Genomic DNA, 20297 nt, shown 5'->3' on the forward strand with positions numbered 1-20297 from the left:
TCATTCATTTTCATTCCTGATGCCGCTTATTGCTACCATTTTCCTGGTTATGTCAGAGACCATTGGCAATATTACTTCCAACTTAGAATATTCTGTTACAGTCGAGTATGTCAGAAGGATCAAGTGCTTATTTCTGCGTCTTTTTTGATGCTGATTCGCTTTATAAATGCACTATTGAAGTTCTGGCTTAGTAAAGGAATACCAGCCACTAAACTTCTCTCTGCATTTTAAATCTGATTTGGCTTTTTGGCTTGTAGCTGTGATTTCAGCCAGAAATGGTGCATGGCTAGAAATCTTTATAAATTACCATCTTTTTGCTGGAGACTAAAAGGGGAAAGTTACTGAACTGCAAAGCATACTTTGTTTTGTTTTGGGGTTTTGGTTTTTTTTGTTGTTGTTTGTTTGTTTTGTTTTGTTTTGTTCTTTTTTAATCTGAGTTATGACAAAATTGGCAAGTTGAGAGGGAAAATTTAAATCTGGTGTTTACTTACTATGGTTAATGAAATCTTCCCTTTATAGAAAATTGTTAGAATGAATTATGCTTTCAGTTTCCTTGCTGTTGTGGAAGAGTAAAAGAGAATATAGTTATCTTGAATACACATATATATGTATAAAAACATAAATTTGGGCTAGAACAGGGGTAAATAAAAGGAAGATGCCACATTTTTACTGATAATTCTCTGAAGGTTGGCCCTAAAAATATGGTTGTCATCAACAATTGCTTAGTTTTCACAAATGGGATGACTTTGTATTGGTTTTCCCTCATTACAGGCAAATCACCAAATCATGGGATGTCTATTTCTGAAACCTCTGATCTTTTACTTGGGTGCGATTCTAGTTGTTTTCAATGCATATACAAACTTTAATACACCAAACTAGCGTGAAAAACCATGTCGAATCTTTTGCGTAGTGCAAAACAATAGATGTTATCTATAAACATAATGACTCTGACTCCACTTCTGATATGGTAAATTCTATTCTTATTGCGCTGATGGAAAAGAAAAGAATAGAAAACTGACTTTGCCACACATGAAGTCCAGAACAGTTTGAGAATGGTCCACAAGTTATCTGAAGTCCCAGTTCTGTGTTATATAAAGGCCATAGTGTGTCTTGCTAAAAACCTGGCTAATGTTAAAAAACGTGTTATCTGTCTTTTTGAAAATAGATGAAATAGATTGCAGAAGAACATATTTGTCACCAGGCAGTAAACTTAGGAGGCATGCAGGCGTGAAGCGCGGCTGAACAAAGACTGCAAAGAACAGAGGCAGAACCTCTTTCCCCTCGCTTTTCAGGCTGTAAGTAGGACCAGAGAACACCTTCTTCTGTGAGGGCTGAGCAGGCTTTTCAACCCCCTCTGGTGCGTGTGTGGTGTCTTAATACAAGTCTTGATGCGAGGCTTTCGTGACCTGGGCTGTGGGCTGTATGGAGTGAAGCTGCTTGTCACCCGCCCACGGCCATGGCTCTTCCACTCCTGGTGTCAAAGGAGTATTAAAGGTATTAGTGACGTTTCACGTAGGTCAAATCGAACAGGAGAGTTCCAAGGTGTCCCTGTCATGCTGCCAGATGCGCTTTACTGAACTGTTGCCTGCAATGAAGGACCTTTTGTGATTGCATTGATCAAGATAGTACTGTGGGTGTGTTCCTCGTCCAAGGGGAAAAGTGAGGTCAGTAGGAATGAATGTTGTGCTGCAGCTCAGACTGGAAAAGAGATACTTTGCTGTCCTGAGAAGAGCTCATCCCTGACTTCTGCTTTGGGGCATTCAGTCTAACACGGCAGTCTTAACGTTACGTGGCGGGTGACTTTCTTGTCTTCCTTGTGGGGTTGCCCTACCTGTTCAGGTGAAGGCCAGCTCTGTACTTTGTCCTCTGCTTTTTCCTCTGGCAGAGGGTCCTTTCTGTTGTCCTAGTACAGACACTTCAGCCTTGTCCCCTGCCTCCTCTTGGCTCAGAATTGCCTGCTGTGTTGTTGGGGCAGGCATCCCACCCTTCGGAAAGCTGTAGGCCTGGTTTCAGGTCACCTCCACAATTTTTCTGGATATGAGTCATAGCATGGGAGCCATTTGAATATTGGGCTTTCAGATACTTGGATAATGTGGTAGGAGTAAAGGCAACCAGGAAAGCAGCAGCTGGGAAAATCCTCCTGTCTGCTGCATCTGCCAGTAGTTCTGGGGGAATGAAGCTGAGATGCTCTCTTAACTCTTCTCTTCTGCTTTTTGGGTTAGGTCTGCTTATTTGTTCAATGAGGGAAGAGTATTTTCTGTCTCAGAACACGTGTAGAAGTGGGATGGCTACATATACTGCTGTCAAAAACTGAGAGAAGGCAATGTTGGCATTCTCACCATTACCCACATCTTCTATACTGACACACTGGCATTCCTCGTAAATTGATGGCAGAACGTATCAACTTTATTGTTTTGGCCTTGCTTCCCTCCACAGTTTAATTTTTCTTACGAGGTGTATCTCTGAACAAGGGATATTAACAAAATCTTTATCATCTTGGTTTTACAAATTTGGCTTAAAAATTCTCTACTTGAAAGTTGGCAAACGCTGCCTTGGTATGCAAACAGTGGGGACGGGATAGGGGAAATCACTTGGCTGTTGAAAAACTGCATATGGGAAAGTCACATGGAGCTTTCAGTGTTTTATTTATAATTCTGCAAGGGCCTCTTCTAATTTGAAAAATAAAAGAGACCAAATAGTGGCTTCTGGAAAGCAAACAGCTAGATTTTTCCATGAGTATTTTTAACACAAATATTAACTTCACAGATTGTAACACTCTTCCCTTCTTATATACTTTTTTTAGCTTTCAGGATGTATAACTGGCTAAACTAAAATTGTGAAGAAAACCTTAACTCCTGCAGCATCTGGCTTTTTAAATTCTAATTGTGAAGCGTAAGAAATGTTTTGTTTTCATTTAGCAAATGCATATTGAGTTTCCAGAAAGGTAACTTAATTTACAATAAGCGTACCCAGCGGGAACCATATGCTTTTCATGTTTGTATTTTAATGAAGGATTAGAGTATTTTTTCAAAATCTCTTTTCCAGAAGAGTGCTAGTTTTAGCCATTAAGTAATGTTTAACTGAAGCTGGATTTTCAGATTTGGCTGTACGTGTGAACAGACATTTCCAAGCACAAGTCCTTGGCATGATTTTACTAGTTAATAAAGCAACCATGACTTTTATGTTAGCTCGATTCATAGAATCATAGAATTGTCTGGGTTGGAAGGGACCTTTCAGATCATCTAGTCCAACCATCAACCTAACTCTGATAAAAACCATCACTAAACCATGTCTCTAAGCACTATGGCAACCCGGCTTTTCAATCCCTCCAGGGATGGTGCCTCAACCCCTTCCCTGGGCAGCCCATTCCAAGGCTTAAGAACCCTTTCCGTGTCAAAATTGTTCCTAATCTCCAATCTGAACCTCCCCTGGCACAACTTGAGGCCATTTCCTCTTGTCCCATCGCCTGTGACTTGGGAGCAGAGACCGACCCCCCCTGGCTACAGCCTCCTTTCAGGGAGTTGTAGAGAGCGAGAAGGTCTCCCCTCAGCCTCCTTTTCTCCAGGCTGAACCCCCCCAGCTCCCTCAGCCTCTCCTCATCAGACTTATTCTCCAGAGCCCTCACCAGCTCCGTTGCCCTTCTCTGGACCCGCTCCAGCCCCTCAATGTCTTTTTTGTGGTGAGGGGCCCAAAACTGGACACAGCCCTTGAGGTGGGGTCTCACCAGTGCCCAGTCCAGGGGGACCATCACCTCCCGAGTCCTACTCACCACGCTGCTCCTGATTCTGAGCAGTGTTTTGTGTATATGTATCTCTTTATCAGTATACGGTAACTGTATTAAGTGAAATTGCTTGAACAAAGCTAAAGGAAGAGTGATAGAAGAGGTCTGCTTGAGAGGCTCTAGCGTTCTCCTTCTGCTCGAATTGCTGAACATGGCTAACTCTTTGCAGAATGGCATTTAAGGTTACATTTGGAGTCATTAGGTTATAAACAGTCCACAAAATATTTTACATACTTCATGTTGATATTCCTCTGAAGATCCAGATTCCCTGGGGAGAAATGAGAATATGCACCACAAACATTCTCAGTTCTTGAGGTTTATCCACAACTTCCTAGATCACTGGAGATCAACTATCTCATGAAGAAATTATTAAAAAACAAATTTTGATGCAGCTCTGAGTGTTTATATGTGGGGGGAATATACCGGGTAACACTCTCTCTTTTAGTTGGCAGATTTTCCTATTTTTGCTGGCTGGCTGAGATGCAGATTGTGATTGGAAAATCTTTCTGACTTGTATTTGGTACATTTATACGAACCTTCATATTCAAGAATGCTTTTGAGTCCAGGGCTGTGTTGGGAAAAGACATGGCAGAAGTGTTCAGATCTTGACAGAATGCCTGAATCTGTGCTGTTGAATAGAGAGAGGAGTCCTTTCGTTTCTGTTTCTCAGTAAGTCTTACGGGAGGGAAGTTCTTGACCCTTCTTGAAGATGCCAGAGAGTGTCTCTGAGAGATCTTACCCACCATGTAATTTTTTTTTTTTTTTTTTTTTTTTTTTTTTTTCCAAGAATAAATGTTGTCTCTACTGTGCAAAAGTGACTGTTTTGTGCTAGGCACAATCCCTGTAAAACTGGGTCTGTGGGGGGACTGTGTTGTGCTTGTGAAAATGGTCTTGTCTTTTGTTTAGGCATCAGCATTTGCTGCCTCTACTGAATGCTTGGCATCTGCAGTAGCAGATCGACAGCGTGTGTGCCTGTGCTCCTTGTTTGTGTGGTCAGCCGACCTAGGGCAACGCTCTGGAATCAAACAAAACCTCTAGACCACCAGAAATGACTCTTATATCATGTTCCGCTGTTACTTGGCAAAATTTTGAGATTTATAGACCTGGCAGGATGGCTCTGGGTTCTCTGTCAAACCTGTGACTTAAGTGGCGTTTCTCATACCTGAGGAGGGTGCAGTTCACAAGGGACATCCTTGGCATCTGTGTGCACCCAAATTTCTTCCAGCTCGTCTATATGAGAGGCAAAAAGTGGAGGACCTGAAAGAGGACCTGGCGAGAGCTGCTCTGAGCAACAGAGACACTCCTGAGCTAGTTGCAGTTTACAGACTGTGGGAGCCACTGGTGCATCTTTCTGCTCCTGGGGAGTTTAGGAAGGAGCATTTTCCATGTGTTTGCTGAGTTTTTGGAGTTCTGGCTGCCCGTCAGGGTAGATGGAAAGCTAGTTGCAGACAATTTGACAGCAGTACTTTACACTGATGAGGAAGCAGTGGGGTTGCGCTTCCTCCAGCCTGCCTTGAAAGGAGAAGTACAGAGGCTCAGCTGTTCAGAGCTGCAAGACTATAAGGCATAATAATAGCTCAAAGACTTTTCTCTTGCTACACAGCTCAACCATGCACTAACTGCATATTAGAGAACTAAACCTTGTCCAGTGTGCTTGATCGATAGCAAAACTGCTTGATTCACCTCTGTTATTGATCTGATTTCCAAATTGAATCCTTCAAGCATCCATAAGGGTCTCTCTTGGTGCATACGGTGGATACACTGAATACCACTGGTTCCGTGGCTCACTTTGGCAGATACAAGTTCCATTTCACTAATGAGCTTCTACATTTCCAAAAGATTACTTTAGCTTTTTTGGTTGCAACATTGCTTTGAATTTCCCCAAAATTTGGGGACATTTTTGATGGTCATATGTTTTTCCTCACGGTGACTTCAGCTCAGCATGGACTCAGACTTCAATAAATACTCTGCTGTGTGCTGATGCTTTAAAGGGTAAAGTCATGTTGTCAGTTTATGCTGAATTCTTTCCAAAATGGGGTATGTTTTAAGCAGTCTTAAATATAGCAGAGCTGTATTTTAAAGGGATCCTGAAATTTATTATCATCTTCATTATTTTTTGCTGATATTAAAGCCATCTACTAATTTCAGTCATCTAGAACAGAAGGGACAGTAAATATTCTAATGTTTGTGTAGTTCACCTTTGGTGTAAGAATTGTATTGCAGCTAGCAAGGAATACACAGAAGCTTAAGAAAAGGTTCTGCAAATTCAGTGTTAGCTGTAAAAAAAAAAAAAAAAAGGAGCATTGATCTAAAATTTAATGAAGAAAGTGAGTAAACGGTAACTCAGTAACTGATGCATAGAGTGAAAGGGTTTGTTGTTCTTTTGGTTCTTGAGGGAAAAACACAGAAAATGCACAAACTCCTGGTTGTAACCCTACATGCATTAAAAGGAATGTAAAGGGGTCAAATAAAATGAAGGGAATAAGGAAGAAAAAGTTAGAAAATCGTGAAGTCCCCAGTTTCAGTCTCTAGTAAAGGAACAGAATGAATCCCTAAAGAAATTATCAGCATTTCTAAGGTAACAGGAAACAAGCTGTGAGGATTTATCAGGAACAACCGGGGCGGGGGGGGATTAATTTGGTTGATTCAATGGATGTTTTACAGCCCAACCTGAGTAAGGGAGCATGTTGGTTATGGGATGCTGAGTAGGGATCTGTGTTCTGGATTAAACAGCAATGCAGTGAGTTCATTAAGTGACTGGAATATGTGCTAAGGAGTAGTCTCTGGGGTGACTGGGGTCCTGGAGGGGCTTGTTCTGCCTCTGGGCCAACAGTTGGGGAGACAAAGAGAAGGCACTTGAGATGCAGGTGGAGGGTTGTGTGTGGTTTTTAAAGACAGGAAAAGAACTTGAAGAAACAGTCTGAAGCTTACTTCACTTCTCCTGAAGGAAAAGTGCAGAGTACTTATTGCGTGGAGAAAGTCAAACAGAGGGAGTCTGGGGTTTGGGGATGTATCAGAAATTGAGTGCAGTTGTTGCAAAAAAAGCCCAACCCAGATCTTTAATGATGTAGAAGTGTCCTATACAGGTATTCTGTAATACTCCGTATTAGTAAGTGATGTGCACCGTTTTATATCCCACGTTTTAAGATTGAAGTGGCATGCTGAAAAGAACATTAAAACTACGATTTAATCCTTGTGGTCTGTAGAAACAGACTTCTTTTGTCTTCTGAAAGCAGCTTGTAGAGGAATGGAACAATTTTCCACATGAGCTAAGTTATGAAGATGACTGTGATCAGTTGTCTTGTTTTTAGTAGAGAAGAAGAAATTACTGCCTTATCTTGCACTAAGGCCTGAATTAATGTTAACAGGAAAGAATATTCTAATTTTTAAAGAACATTTGGAACACATTGCTGGTTAAGGCAGTGGGAACATTAGTGATTGCAGTTGTCTTGAGAATAGGTTAGAGAATTGTTTTTGCTTTGGGTACAGCGAATCGTTCCCAGAGCAGTTTGGCAGGGTGGCTTCTTGAGGAGCCTTTCAGCCTGGTGCCTCTGGGTTTGCATCTTTCATTTTCCAACAGCCCTGACGTTTGAAGCTGTGTTAAGGAACAAGTGCTGAAAGGAGGACAGGTCCGATGGCCAGTCTGTAATTAAATCCTGCTCACAAATGTTGCTGTCCGTCCCTAAGTTCTTTATGCATTTTTACCTGGAAGATGTCTCTTGCAATGGTCTGATGACTTTACAAGTCGCAGGCTGGGTCTCTGCAATGAAATCGGTGGGCAGTTTTCTCACTTGTTTCCAGGAAAGGAGGATTGGTCTGGGTTTCCAAAGAAGATGTTCAGAATTTCTTCTCCCCAAACTGCCTGCATCAGGGGAAAAATAGTACTGTAGGAGCCTACAATATATCAGAAGTGAGTATTTCTAAAAACTGAAATTATTTCCTTGCCTTAGAGTTTCTTCATTCAACAGACACCCACGAGTCTTTGAGCTTTCTGAGTGCTGACATGACACGTATATCGTTCAGCTTTTGAAGAAGAAAATAACTGGCTTATGACAGCTTGGTGTTTTGTTTTATTTTTTAATTAGCACCAACTACCTTCCTCTAAAAAGGTAGGATCTCAATCAGGTTTTGCTTTGTTTTGATTTTTTTTTTTTTTTTAACACAGATGCATATGGACTATTCGGTTTATGCTATGGGAGAATTTTAAGGAAAACAGTGGTTGAAGGAGTAAGAGGCCACTGGTGGTGTGATCTAGAGCAAATGCATGTCTGGAAGCCAGACTCGAGCAAGGAGAAGGCAAGCGCTTAGCCTTCTCTTTCCCGCAGCCTGCAACCTTGCTGCGGAGAAATGTGTGAAAGAGGTAAGGCAGCGTGGGTCACCCTGTCCTCCTTCAGCCCTGCTACGGCCAGGGGAGTGTTGGCTTTATCTGCCAGCGGAATAACAAGCACTAATGGAAATTACAGCAGTTGGGATAAGATAATACCCATAAAGGCAGGTTACGGTGATCAGCATTTCTTACCGAGATAAAGCTGAAACGAGGTTTTAATTATTAGGCATTGAACTATATGAAACAAAGCATGCTTATGTACACAAGGGGAGCATACGTTGCCTGTGTATCTAAGGGGGAAAGCCTACAAATACCACAAAGGTGGGGGAGTGAGACAGCAGGGTGTTGAAGGTATCTGCCCTTGGAACGGCAAAACCGCCTGGCCTGCAGGTACGTCGCTAAAATTTAGAAACTGGCTGTGATTCCAGGTGCCAGTAGTGCTTTTAATGCTTAAGCAAAGGGCAAACTGCGTAACGCCACGGCTGATGCTGAAACACGATGCTCGGACATGGACACTGGGACATCGCTTCCTCCCAGCGCCTGTTCCTTACGTAACTGCTGGCTGTCCCAGGGGTGGCTCCAGACAAGCTGAGCCCAACAGGAAATATTTGGGTAACCGGTGGCAGCTCTGCTAGGCATAGAAAGAATAACAATCAGTTGTATTTAGAGTCCAGTCATTGTAATGTCCCAGACAACTTCCGGGCACTCTCCCCATTTTACAGTTAGGGAAAAGAGCTGCAGAGAAGGGAAGTGCAGCAGGATGGAGAAGCTGGTAATGGGAGGCATTGAATTTTTCCTCCTGTATGCTTGGATGGAACCAACCTTATTCGTACCTGGAAACCTGTATCTGTGAGCTCTCTGCTTTATGTGGATCATGCTTTCTGAGGGCTCTCCTCTTTGTGGCAATCCCAAAGGCACCAAAAGCACTCTGGTTGGTAGAACAACAAAGCGTGTAGCCTTTTGGGGAGCTTTTCTTGTCTTCCTGGTAAAGATGTAGGCCAAAGCAGAACCAGTACTAGAACCAGTACTACAACAGGGGAGAGACTTTAAGGCCTTGATATTTCCTGCTGTTTCACAGACGTAGGTAAACTGGGCTTGAAATTGCATTTAACCAGACACTAAAAGACATATAGATGTGGTGCTTAGGGATGTGGTTTAGTGGTGGATTTGGCAGCACAAGGTTAACGTTTGGAGTTGATGATCTTAAAGGTCTTTTCCAACCTGAACGATTCTGTGATTCTATGCTGGTTTGTTTATTCCTTATTTTTGTTTACTCATAATTTCAAAATAGAGATGGGTTCATGTTTTTCTTTCAAGTACTTAGAGAGATCCTAAGTAACACCGTAATTCAAGTTAGAAGAGATGAGCTTGTGTTTAAGATGAGGTTTTCTGAAGTGGTTTTTCCTTAAAGTTGCATGTTTAAAGAAGTTTTTAACCGTGGAGGTTAAGATCTGATAGCTCTAGTTTTATCTAGCGACTTAAAAGTGATGTCTTTAATACTGTTGTACTGCGATCTTTTAAATGCTTGTGGTATTGAGCTTTCTTAATAGTTAAGCTTGTGGTTTCCTTTAATTCTTCGCTTTGGTTGTATGAAAATATATGTATGTGATCTTTAGTGCTCTTCATTTTGGAAAAGGGGAAGTCTTCATGTCTTTTTGCTAATCAGACTGTGCCATGTGGAAGGGCTTCTCTTGTGTTTGTGCCAGGCTCTAACCACAAATGCCGAGCCTCAGCCTACCTGGAGCAGTTTAGATGGGTTTACTTTTCTGCTAGATAACAGAAATGCTGTAAAACTCTAGGTACTGCATAGCCCATTGGATTAATTGGCAGGCTTTTAATTTTGGGAGTACTGTATTGTGATCCACATGTATTTTCTAAGAGGAAGAAGGCTTGGTTAAACCAGTTGTTTGTGGTTTGTGTACCGCAAACCCAGTCATCTGTGTGACCCCACTTATCGATGGGGATGTAGGAGCCGTGGCAGGGCCTGGAGTGTAAAGTCCAGGGATAATACTAGGAAAGTGCTTGAGGCTGTGTATATACACATACATATATAGAGAGAGGACAGTTTGAGGATGTTTGTTTGCCTTAGCATAATCTATGCAGTATTGCTCTGCTGTGTAACATTATCAAACCAGGATTTCCAGCAGGGTGCTCAGAAAGAGGCAGCTGCTGCTGTCTCTTTTTTTTCCCCTAAAGGATTTCCCAGAAAATCTGTTTCTCTCAAGAAGGGTACAGGCCATATAGGAGTGGTACTGTGCTGGAAACAGAAACTTAATTCTCAGAACTCAATAAAAGAACCTCTTTCTTATAAAATGAGCTGAGGAAAACAAGACTGCTGGGATTTTGGGGGCTTTTGTAAATTTGTTCAAGATGTAAACAAAGGCTCAGAAAAGACCAGTGAACTTCAGAAAGATCTGACCAGGCTGTATGCATAACAGATCCCCCAGCAAAGTCTCACATGATGAGAAAGCCATTTTAACTGATTTGTGTAACTCTTGTCGGGTTAACTGGCTGCACCGTTCCTGAAGAAAGAGCTGAGCATCTTTGGGCAACTGGATGCCCATTTGACGCCACTGCTCCTGATGAAGGTGTGGTTTTTAGGTTTATAAGAAAAGTAGCAGAGGTTAACATCAAAATACCTGCTAATTTTCAAGGATATCACCGCTCGAAATTGCATGCTTCTGTACACATATAATTACTGATCATATGTGCTATTTATTCACATCTCTGTGAGTGTTTCCCACAGTCAACATGCCTGTGCCTCGTGTGTGAGACCTGGATTTTATCTGAACAGTAGCATTTCATGGAGTGGCACTTGTGAGAGTGCAAAAGGAGCAAAAGGCATTTTGCAAAACCTTTCTTGGGTTTTGTCTTCTTGCTTATGGTGATGCAATTTGGCTGATCCCTGATCCTCTTCTCCTGCTCCAGACTTCTTTCTTAGGTATATCTTGGTGATGAAATGCCACGTAACAGCCCTTATCTTCAGTGGGTTCTCTGCTTTTGTGGTGGATTCTTTTTAAATGCACTTGCCACGAGAGATCACCTCCTGCTTGATCTGCAGGGGCTTGTTTCATAGTTGAATCCAGCAGTGCCAGCGCTGCATCCCAGATAATAACTTCACATATATAAGTATCCTTCCCTTTGAAGAATCATAAGTTAAGATGGTCTGCTGTATAATTGCCTATTGCCTTAGACCCTGGTGAAAAATCCCTTTCTAGGACCCCAGGGGGTCATTTGGAGCAGCATTATCCCATGAAGTCTAGAGGCAATAGAAGAGTAAGGAAGAAGAAAACCTTAAAATCAACGCTAGTCACCCTAGCAGTAGTGCTGTTAGCTTTGGCAAATCCTATCTCAACAATAAAGCCAGCTGCCATTTTGGCGTTGAGACAGACAGACTTGGCATCAGCCCCTCTGGCATCAAAAAAACGCTTCGTGGGAGCTGGCACCAACACTGTGAAACAAGGGTAAGGCCCAAGGGAAATGCCAAGCAGACATGAGATGAGCACTAAAAATAGTGAGTTGCTGTCATTTGGAGAGAAAACAAGAGTAGGGCATCAAAGATCTCCATCAAGGTTGTGCTGGTAAGCAGCTTTTGGACAATGCTGTCTCCTGTGATGATGTGACCAAAGGAGACACACAGGCTGTATTTTTGGTACCCACATGGTGCAAGACTAAAACTAGAACAGACGCTTACCGTCTTGATTCCACGTTCGGGGGATCCTGTTACTGTCTGCAGGCTCTTCCTTCTTCCCTGTCTGCTGCAGATCGTCTCCTCTTGAGCTGTTACCAAAGGTCCTGTTTGCATACACAGGCATAAGGAAAACGAGAGCCGTAGTGCCAAAAAAGCAAAGAGACAGGGTAGTGTCCCTACACCACCCCGGACACACTAGCCTTCCTGGAGACAGTCTTGTCAAATGTTTAACAGCTGATCTGCCCCCCTTCCTCCTCCTTCTCCCCTCCCAGCAGGCTCGGAGAAAGCCGAGGAGGCTTTCCAGTGACTTCACTGCCCACTCCAGCCTAAAACTGAAGCCTGACATCGGTGCCCAAAACCTGGGAATGCTGAAGGGACAGAATCGACTCTGTCTCCCCTGAAGCAGTGTCACCTCATATAGGGCAATTTCAACTCTTTAGTCTCCCTCTGCCTCGGTGGCAAAGGACTTTAAAGCTTTTTAAGACCTCTGGGCTTGAGTGGCAGGCCTGGGAATTGAAACGGTGGTCATACAAAATAGATGATGCAAATAGTCTTTGGCATTACAATTACATTGGCTTGGCCACAACTCTGCTGCTGTGAAGAAAAGCCTGCTGGACCTGTGGCTATCATTTTCTCCTCCTTGGGGAACAAGGAGTGGGAAACAATGTCACTGAGGGCTGGAAATTTCAAGCTACGCTTAGCAAAAACTATTTTGGTCTCAGAGAAGGAACCTGAACTTTTTATTGCCACTGCTCTCCCATCAGCTTAACAGCAGAGTGGGTAGGAGTGTCTGGAACAGCCTGGATGTGACCTCTTCTGTCTCCTCTGTCAGATGGGTGTTGGAGAGGACTCCTCCTGGGTATCTCCTCCACATCCAGCCATTGTCTGTTCTGTGCCCTTTCTTGAGTGCCCTTCTCATGATAGCTTAATACAGAAATCATCTTCAGAGGAGGGGTTGCTTGCTGTATAAAACTGCAAATGAAAATGTTCTTGGTATTTCTTCACCCACATATGGAAAGTGAAGAGGAGGACAGGCTCCTGCTGAAATACCAGGTGACAGAGTGGGTAGTGGCTTCCTGTGCAATGCCCCCTCCTTTTGAACTCATGCACGGCTTTCAGGTGGAGGATGTGGCATGTATTTGCAGTGGTCCGCTTGGCCAGCAATTGCTGTTCAGGATTCACTTGGAATAAAGACTCGATGGGAATCAAGCATGAGCTGTTGTCATTGAGGCTCTCTGCAGCAGTGAGCATGTTCTGAAGTGTGCCATCTCTTCCTCCTTGGTTAACCAGTTACTTGGAGACAAAGACAGGTGACAGCAGTGAGGCTGAAATGCACCGTCCCTATTTGCTTATCTTGACTTAGTAAGCTGCAAAAGTTTCTTGCACTTCTAAACCACTGAGCTGAGAGAAGTGCTGACAGGCTGCAGGGAAGAGGGACCTGCCGAAGGACAGATTCTAACCACTGCAAGCCCTTGTGCTTCACGGCACGTTAAAATTTATCGATCCAGCAGCCTGGCTGCAGCGCTGGCTCACCAGCCAGTTCCAACATGTAGGGTGTCTTTTCCTGCAGTTATTCTCTGCTTTCTCTAAACAATGATTAAGTCACTTTGGCCTCACAGACGTTAAATGCAAGTGACTTTGGTGTCCTTGTTTTGTAGTTGAACTGCACACAAATCTGATGACCCACTTTACCCCACTCCTAAATAATACAGTAGTACTAGACACCGCGGGTCTGAAGGGTTTGTTTGGATCACGTCTCCCCTAAGCAACAGAGTAGATAACTCTAGGTCCTGTAGGTACTGGGAAATTATCAGACTGACCTGTTCATGTTTGTCCTCTGGAATTTGTTGCTGACGTTCTTTGTAGGCTGCGCCAACCCTATACGTTACATGAACCCGGGGCACCTGCTCCTCGTATTGGAAAGTCATCGTGTTCTTGCGATGGTGCTGTTGGGGTGGGGAAGCGGCCCTTCACTCTTCAGGAATCGACAGCAAGCGGGCAGATTGTGCGGGCAGGTGGCCAGCCAGAAGTGGTTTCCAGGCAGATCTAGCATTGCGTTGCTGTTCCAGCACTGGTGATCTCCCAACATCTCACGGGGGTTTTGCTAGCCGACAAACCCCTTTAGAACATAGGCTGTCAAGGCAGATAGAGCTTGGTTGTTCCTGGATGTTATCTTATTCTAAACAGAGATCTGCTTTTATGCCTTTCTGTATGTTTCTTTCCTTTTTTTTCTTTATTCCCAGAGCCGTCTCCAGGATGGGGAAAGATAAGGTCACCCTCACTCAGGTTGCTTCTTTCACGCTTTGTTCCGAGTGCTTGACAGACCTGTGTAGTCTCAGTTGTAGCACCCAGGGCTGTGGGCTGACTAATGGAAATGGATAGCTGATGCTCCAGGGATGCTCCGGTTACCAACATGAAAATAACAGAGTGCACAAATAGAAAAGTCATTAGATAACATTGTTCCAACTTTATGGTAAACCTGTATATATAGCTGCAGAACCATGGTATTAAAGTGTAATTGAGGGGATATTACACACCACCCAAATTTACCGTCGAAAACCTCTCCCTGCCTAGGACTGTAATCATGGAGCAACTGGAGTAGCCTCGTGCTTTGAGCCTGGTAGATTCGAGCTACGCAATTTCAATTTTTGTTCCAATCGTGTTGTTGTAACTGGATCATCTAAAGGTCAAGCTGTCTCCTCAGGGGGTATCAACATGGATATTGTATCTTCCTGGGTTACTAAACCTGCTTGCAAGCGTCTCCCATCCAGTATGGAAAGCTACTCTAAAGTGGCCCAAACAACTTCCATCATCTACTCCAGTTCTGTGCTAATATCTGAGGTCACGAGGCGCAGTGTGAGTTGGGCTTGGGAAGGTGTCAAGCAGCATCCTTTGCTTGACATCGTGTTTGGGGCGGATGGCATGTTCAGGAGAGCAGTACTACAGACTGATAAAGCCTAGAGGTCTTTACCTCCCTCTTTTTCAAAAGAAACTTGCTCACTATTATCTTGTAGTGGGATCCACATCGACGTGCCAAAAAAGGATGGTTGGTGGCTGCCTAAAGAAGCAATTTTTCAAAATAATGTAGACCCCATAATCTGTCTTGACATTAGCCCTGCCTTTTCAGAGCCCTCAAGAGATTCAGCTACAGAGAAACTGTAAAAACTTGTGTTTGTTCTTTTCACTATATCTCAGATAGACACATTTTTGTGTCACAGGTCGGTGGACTTTGCAGATGTTAAACTCCAGGTTTGTATAAAGGAAGTGAAACCCATGCTGGGCCTGCCTTAGAGCTGCTCTTGCTTTCATTAAAATAATGATTATTTCAGCTCTGGTTGCCCCAAGCAGAGAGCAATAGAAAATTAGAAAGGTTTTGGAAATGGGCAACTGTGCAGCTGAAGGCTTTGGGAAAGATTTTTACATTAAGAGGATGGGGAAGATTGATATCTTTTATAAGAAGATAGCTAACAGGTACAGAGTAATGAATGGGTGAGAAGATGGATGGGGACTTCTGTTCCCACCTGCTAATAATACGAAAGTCAGATTAGAAGGTGGTGAATTCACTCCTGGTGAAAGGAACTATTTGTTCACAACCGCTGTCTATGAAACTCATTACTGCAAGACAAAGCAATGGGGCGAGTGCTTATGAACTTAAAAAGAATAGGAGAGGGTAAAAGGATACCAGTTAGAATACCCAAAGCAATTGCAAAGATTAGGAGAACCTAAGTGTTTTGCAAAGCCTCTAAGTGTTATGATTAGGGTATGAGTTAACTCATCCAGCTTTTTTTTTTTTTTTTTTTGCCCTTGTCCAGGGCTTTTCCCATAGTCACCTAGAGCAGAGTTTGTGGAGCGTGTTGCTGGCCACTGTCACTCCGGGACTGCAAGAGAGGAGGGTGGCTGCTGCTGTTGCAGTTGAACGTGGTAACGTGTGCTTGCAAACCACCTTTTTCATGTCAAATCTTTCCAGGATGGCTAAATTCACACACAGATCAGGATGCTTTTGCTTTTCCACTAAGTTACTGCCTTTGATAGTCCTTCACAACTTGTCTTAGATCTGGAATGACGCTTCGCCTTTTGAGTACGTGCTGGGGGAGAGGCGGGTGGTTAAAGTTAGATTCCTTCTGACAGTCGGGATTTAGAAATTGCTGCATTGGCTCAGCCCTGGGATGTGCCTAGTCCAGGGCTCTGGATAGCAACAGCCAAAACCGGGTATTTCAAAGGACAGTGTGAGGCCACAGAACAGATTACTAAAACAGAAGGCTGCCCTTTTATATCGCTGGTGTTTGTCCGTAGAATTGGAAAAGCAAAGGGTGAGAGTTTGCTTGATCCAAGAGCACAAAAGCTGGAAAATCCCGTTGCCTGGCTGATGCTAGTTAACGCTCATGTTTTGTATCCTCCAGGAAATTACTTATGTGCCTGTTTTCTCTTAGGGAAAACTAGAGATGTGCTTAACCTTAAACAGCAAGTTTATATGGTGGCTTTCCGTCGGTGTAAAAAGAAGTAAAACTTGCATATAGTCTCACAGCCTAATTGTGTAGAGGACACCCACGATGGGGTTCTCTCCTCTCCTATGGGAAACAACCCCGGGCTGGGCTGGGCTGGGAGGAGGCAGCAGCAGTGGTCACTGAGGGGTTTTGGCATGTGGAAAATGGGTGTCTTTTTCTGACACTGCTGCAAGCTATCTGGCTGTCCACGGGCATTCTGTTCTGGGTTGGCTTTTTTTTTTTCTTTCCTTTTTTTTTTTTTCTTTTTTTCAATCTTTTTTCTGCTGTTGCAAATTAGCATTTGTAAGAATTATATGTGGTTTCTCTCTCTCTCTCTCTCTCTTCTGAAGTCCTGAAATTATTGTTAAAACTGCTGCTAAAAAAGGGATTCAATGGACTCTCTATGGAAAAAAAAATTATATTCCTTCCTCGTCAAATATTTTAATGTGTTGAGCTCTAAAAGCCAAAGAGGCCAAAAGTGAGGGGAGTTGCCCCTCTGTCAAACATTCGTGGAGCTGCTGCTGGGGCACGTGGTAGTGGCAGTGGTGTCCTAGTCCCCCCCCCACCCGACAGACGAGGACAGCTGCTGATTAAAGAGAAGCATGAAAAAAAGAGGTTGCTGAACTTTCAAAGTGGAGGTAGAAAAGGGAGTTAAATTTAGATTACCTTCTGCAGTGTCATCTTCTACACCGCTGTGGAACTTGCTGTACTCCTTGCTTGGGAGAGGACAAACAAGACATGCCATCCTGGGCACCAGATGATAAATTTGTTTATAAGGCTTAATTGCCCCTTGGCATAAAAGTGTGAAATGAGCTTGAGTAGAAACCTTCCGTCGGGTCTAATTGCGTTTTCCTTGGGGAGAAGGGGATTAAAATGTCTTCCCATCACCTGTCCGATGCTGGAGAGGCCCCAGTTGTGATCCTAACGAGATCAGGGGGGTTGTTGCTGTTTCTTTAATGGCACGGCTGTTATCTGGAGGGGCCGAGAGTTGAACAGTGCCCTAAGAGTTGCTGAGAAAAAATGGAGCTGTGGTGGCAGGGAGAAAAAGGCATGGGGGTGTTTTGGATCTGTGAAGGCTTTACCTGATGTGGAGGTACTCGGAGAAACCATGGTGGTTGCTCCTAGAGCTCCAGCGCTGTTCAGCAAGAAGCATCAAACTTCGCTTTCTCCTTGAAAAATAGATAAAATGTCTATTTTTACTTAGAGAGGTTTAATCATCACTGAGGAGCTGTCGGCTCCTGCCAGTGTTTTTAATAGACTCCCTTCCACTTGCAGCATCCAATTTTGCCGGGAGGAGAGCCCTTCTGCTCCTCCGCAGCCCCCTGCCGGGGTCCCAACAGCAGCGAGCTGCCTGGGGTTACCCAGCAGCTCTCTCTTAAGGTTCAGGGCTTGCTTCTTTTTTTTTGTGTGTTTTTTTTTTTTTTTTTTTTTTTTAGAACTGCCCGACCTGATGTCATTTCCCTCTTGCAAACACCCCGGCTGGGCTGCGTCTGAGATATGTCACGGGGAGTGGGAGGAGGAGGAGGAGGGGGAGCCAAGAGAGTGCGTGCAGTGTCCCAGGACCCTGTTTACTTTGCGTTCCCAGCCGAGGAAGCCCTGGTTTAAATAGGATCGGAGGAGCAGGCTGCCCACGGCAGATGAGGAAATGGTCACTCTGGGGCTTTAAATTCCTGCCTTCCCATGCGCTGGTGCGGAGGATGAGCCTGCAGAATGCCTTTCCTCCTGGGTCTCAGACAGGTAACCAGCTTGGGTGCGGTGGGAGCTGCTTGCTCAGGTGGAGGATGTCACCGACTGCTTTTATTTTTATTCACCCCCCCCTTTCCCCCGCAAGGAAACGATTTCTGACTTTCCCAAAACGGAACCGTAGAAACAGCGGTTCCCCACCCCGTAGCGTTTGATCGGGGAGCACGGTAGTGTGAGAGACTTTTTTTTTTATTAGCAAGGAAGGAACAAAACTGCAAAGCTGGGGAAAGAAACTCCCGTGTTTATTGTAGGCTTTGCGGCAGGGTGGCTCTTTGTGTCCTGCTCTTGTGTTGTTTGGTTGGGTTTTAGGGTACTTTCCACAGTCCTTAATATGGAATTGTGTTTATATTGCTTAAAAACATGCCAAACTTCTTGTGCGGGCAGTATTTTGAGTGTTAAACTGTGGTTTAAAAAAGAAAAAGAAACTTTTATATATTATATATATATACATCTCATCTCTGACAAAGGTCACCAAATGGAAAATGGCAACGTGCTGTGGCCCCCAGCCTGGTGCCTTTTTAATTGTTCTGGGAGAGTTTGAGCTTGAAGAAGAAACTTGGGCTAATTTAATAGCTGGTAACATTGAGCGGAATGAGAAACGGTAGCAACTGCCCAGCTGCTCCCCGCTGGAGGAGGTGCCAACTATGTGTTCCTGGGCTCGGGGAGAGCAAACCCTTTTTTTGGTCTGGGAGGCACGTATGGAGGGGAATCGAACTGTAAACTCTTTCCAGCACTGCTGGGATCCGTAATCCACAATAAATAGATACTGCATGATATCAGTGCTGCTTGCCGTTTCTAATTTAGAATTAAAAAGTCAAGATCGGACTGCAGCGTGTTTTAAACTACCTACTTTCAGTTGTTTTAGAAAGGAAGGCAAAAGGACTTGCAGCAAGCACACTGCTGAGTAAACACTGCTCTCTTTTTTCCTTATCAGTTTAGTTTTTGGTGAAATGCAGCTCCCCCCCCCTCCCTCCCTCCCAACCCTGCTGAACTGAAAACAGTTTTACATAAGAAACTACCTCTAGCACAATGACCTTCTGTAATTGAATGCAATAGCTATAATAATAGTTCACTTGTTAGCACTCAGAGCGAAGAGACTTTCCCTAAAAACCTGGGAACTGAACCAAGGAGGGAAATTTGGGCTCGAAGGCTGTGGCTTCAGGTAACTCTCAACTTGCCGTGAGCTGTAGCTGGCTTCAGTGTTGAGATTGCTCGAGTCTCACAGGTGTGTTTTCCTCTGAAGTTTCCTATTTCTAAATGCATCTTTTTGTTTGAGAGATGCGTTTGGGACGATTGAGGTGCTGCATAAGGGGGAAAACGAGGTTAGAGGTAATTTGGCTTCGTTTGCTCGAGCTGCGAACATCTGGTTATCTCAGTGGGCTGGATGGTACTTTTTTTCTCTGCTTGTAACTTTGGCGCTGATACAGAGGCATTTACAGGAAGCAGAAAAAAGGTGTTGCCTCAAGAACACAAGAGCAAAGCTCTTGACTATTTTTATCCACCGATGAGGGATATAGTGGGAAAGAGCTGCTTGTGGAGTTGCTTGAACTTTTCTTAATCGTTTTTAATTTAATAGTTTTTTGACTTAAAAAAAGAAATCTAAATATTTGTGATTTTGTCCTGGATGCAGATAGTATTCAGAAATTTATTTTTCCGCTTCTAAAAGAGCGAGGGGAGGGAAGGTTGTTAGTGAACAGTGCTATTTAATTAAAACTGTGGGAGGAATCCAGGAATATCTCGTCATGCATCCGCCTCTATTGTCTCTGGCGTTTGCGCTCGGACTGTAAACGCTTGGTTGTCTGGGATGTCCTGTTGTTGTTGTTGCCACTCAACACAAGGGGTCTCGATCCTGGGGTGCCCTCCCGTGAGCTGGGTGACAAGGACGAAGCGGTGGCAGTGGGAGCCTGGGCTCCCCGGGACACGCGCCCCGTGGTCACTGCTGCACGGCACCGGACAACCGGTTCCCCCGCATCTGAACTTCTTCTTTGGGACCCAGCACTGCCGGACACGTGGTAAAAACAGGGCGTTTTGTTTGGGTGGTTTTTTTTTTTTGTTTGTTTGGTTTTTTGTGTGTTTTTTTTTTCTCTGTTGTTGCAGTGGGGATGATGTTTAAATGCCTAAAAAGCTAGGTCAGCTCTATCTGACATCAGTGCAACGTGGGTGTTTAAAGCTCCCGTCCCAGGAAACGTGGTCGTAGAGGATCTCAGCTTTCCATTTTAAGTGAACGTTTCCTCTTAGGGGTCGCAGGTGGAAGCTTGAACGCCTTCATCT

General features: G+C 44.0%; 1 protein-coding gene across 3 annotated transcripts in view; it reads left to right on the plus strand.

Annotated features, from left to right (window-relative positions):
• Positions 1-20297, plus strand: part of WBP1L (WW domain binding protein 1 like) — a 62836-nt gene that overhangs the window by 17868 nt on the left and 24671 nt on the right. The window contains exon 3 of one of the 3 annotated variants that reach the window (XM_074158967.1): positions 7591-7691. The exons of 1 other annotated variant lie outside the window; for it this stretch is intronic. In XM_074158967.1, coding sequence (XP_074015068.1) covers positions 7591-7691 — 101 coding nt within the window. Of the gene's footprint in view, positions 1-7590; positions 7692-17795; positions 18021-20297 lie in introns of those variants that run through there. One more of the 3 variants, XM_074158970.1, reaches the window with a different exon arrangement.

The sequence above is a fragment of the Numenius arquata genome, chromosome 15 (genome assembly GCF_964106895.1).
Source record: "Numenius arquata chromosome 15, bNumArq3.hap1.1, whole genome shotgun sequence".
Classification (NCBI taxonomy): domain Eukaryota; kingdom Metazoa; phylum Chordata; class Aves; order Charadriiformes; family Scolopacidae; genus Numenius; species Numenius arquata.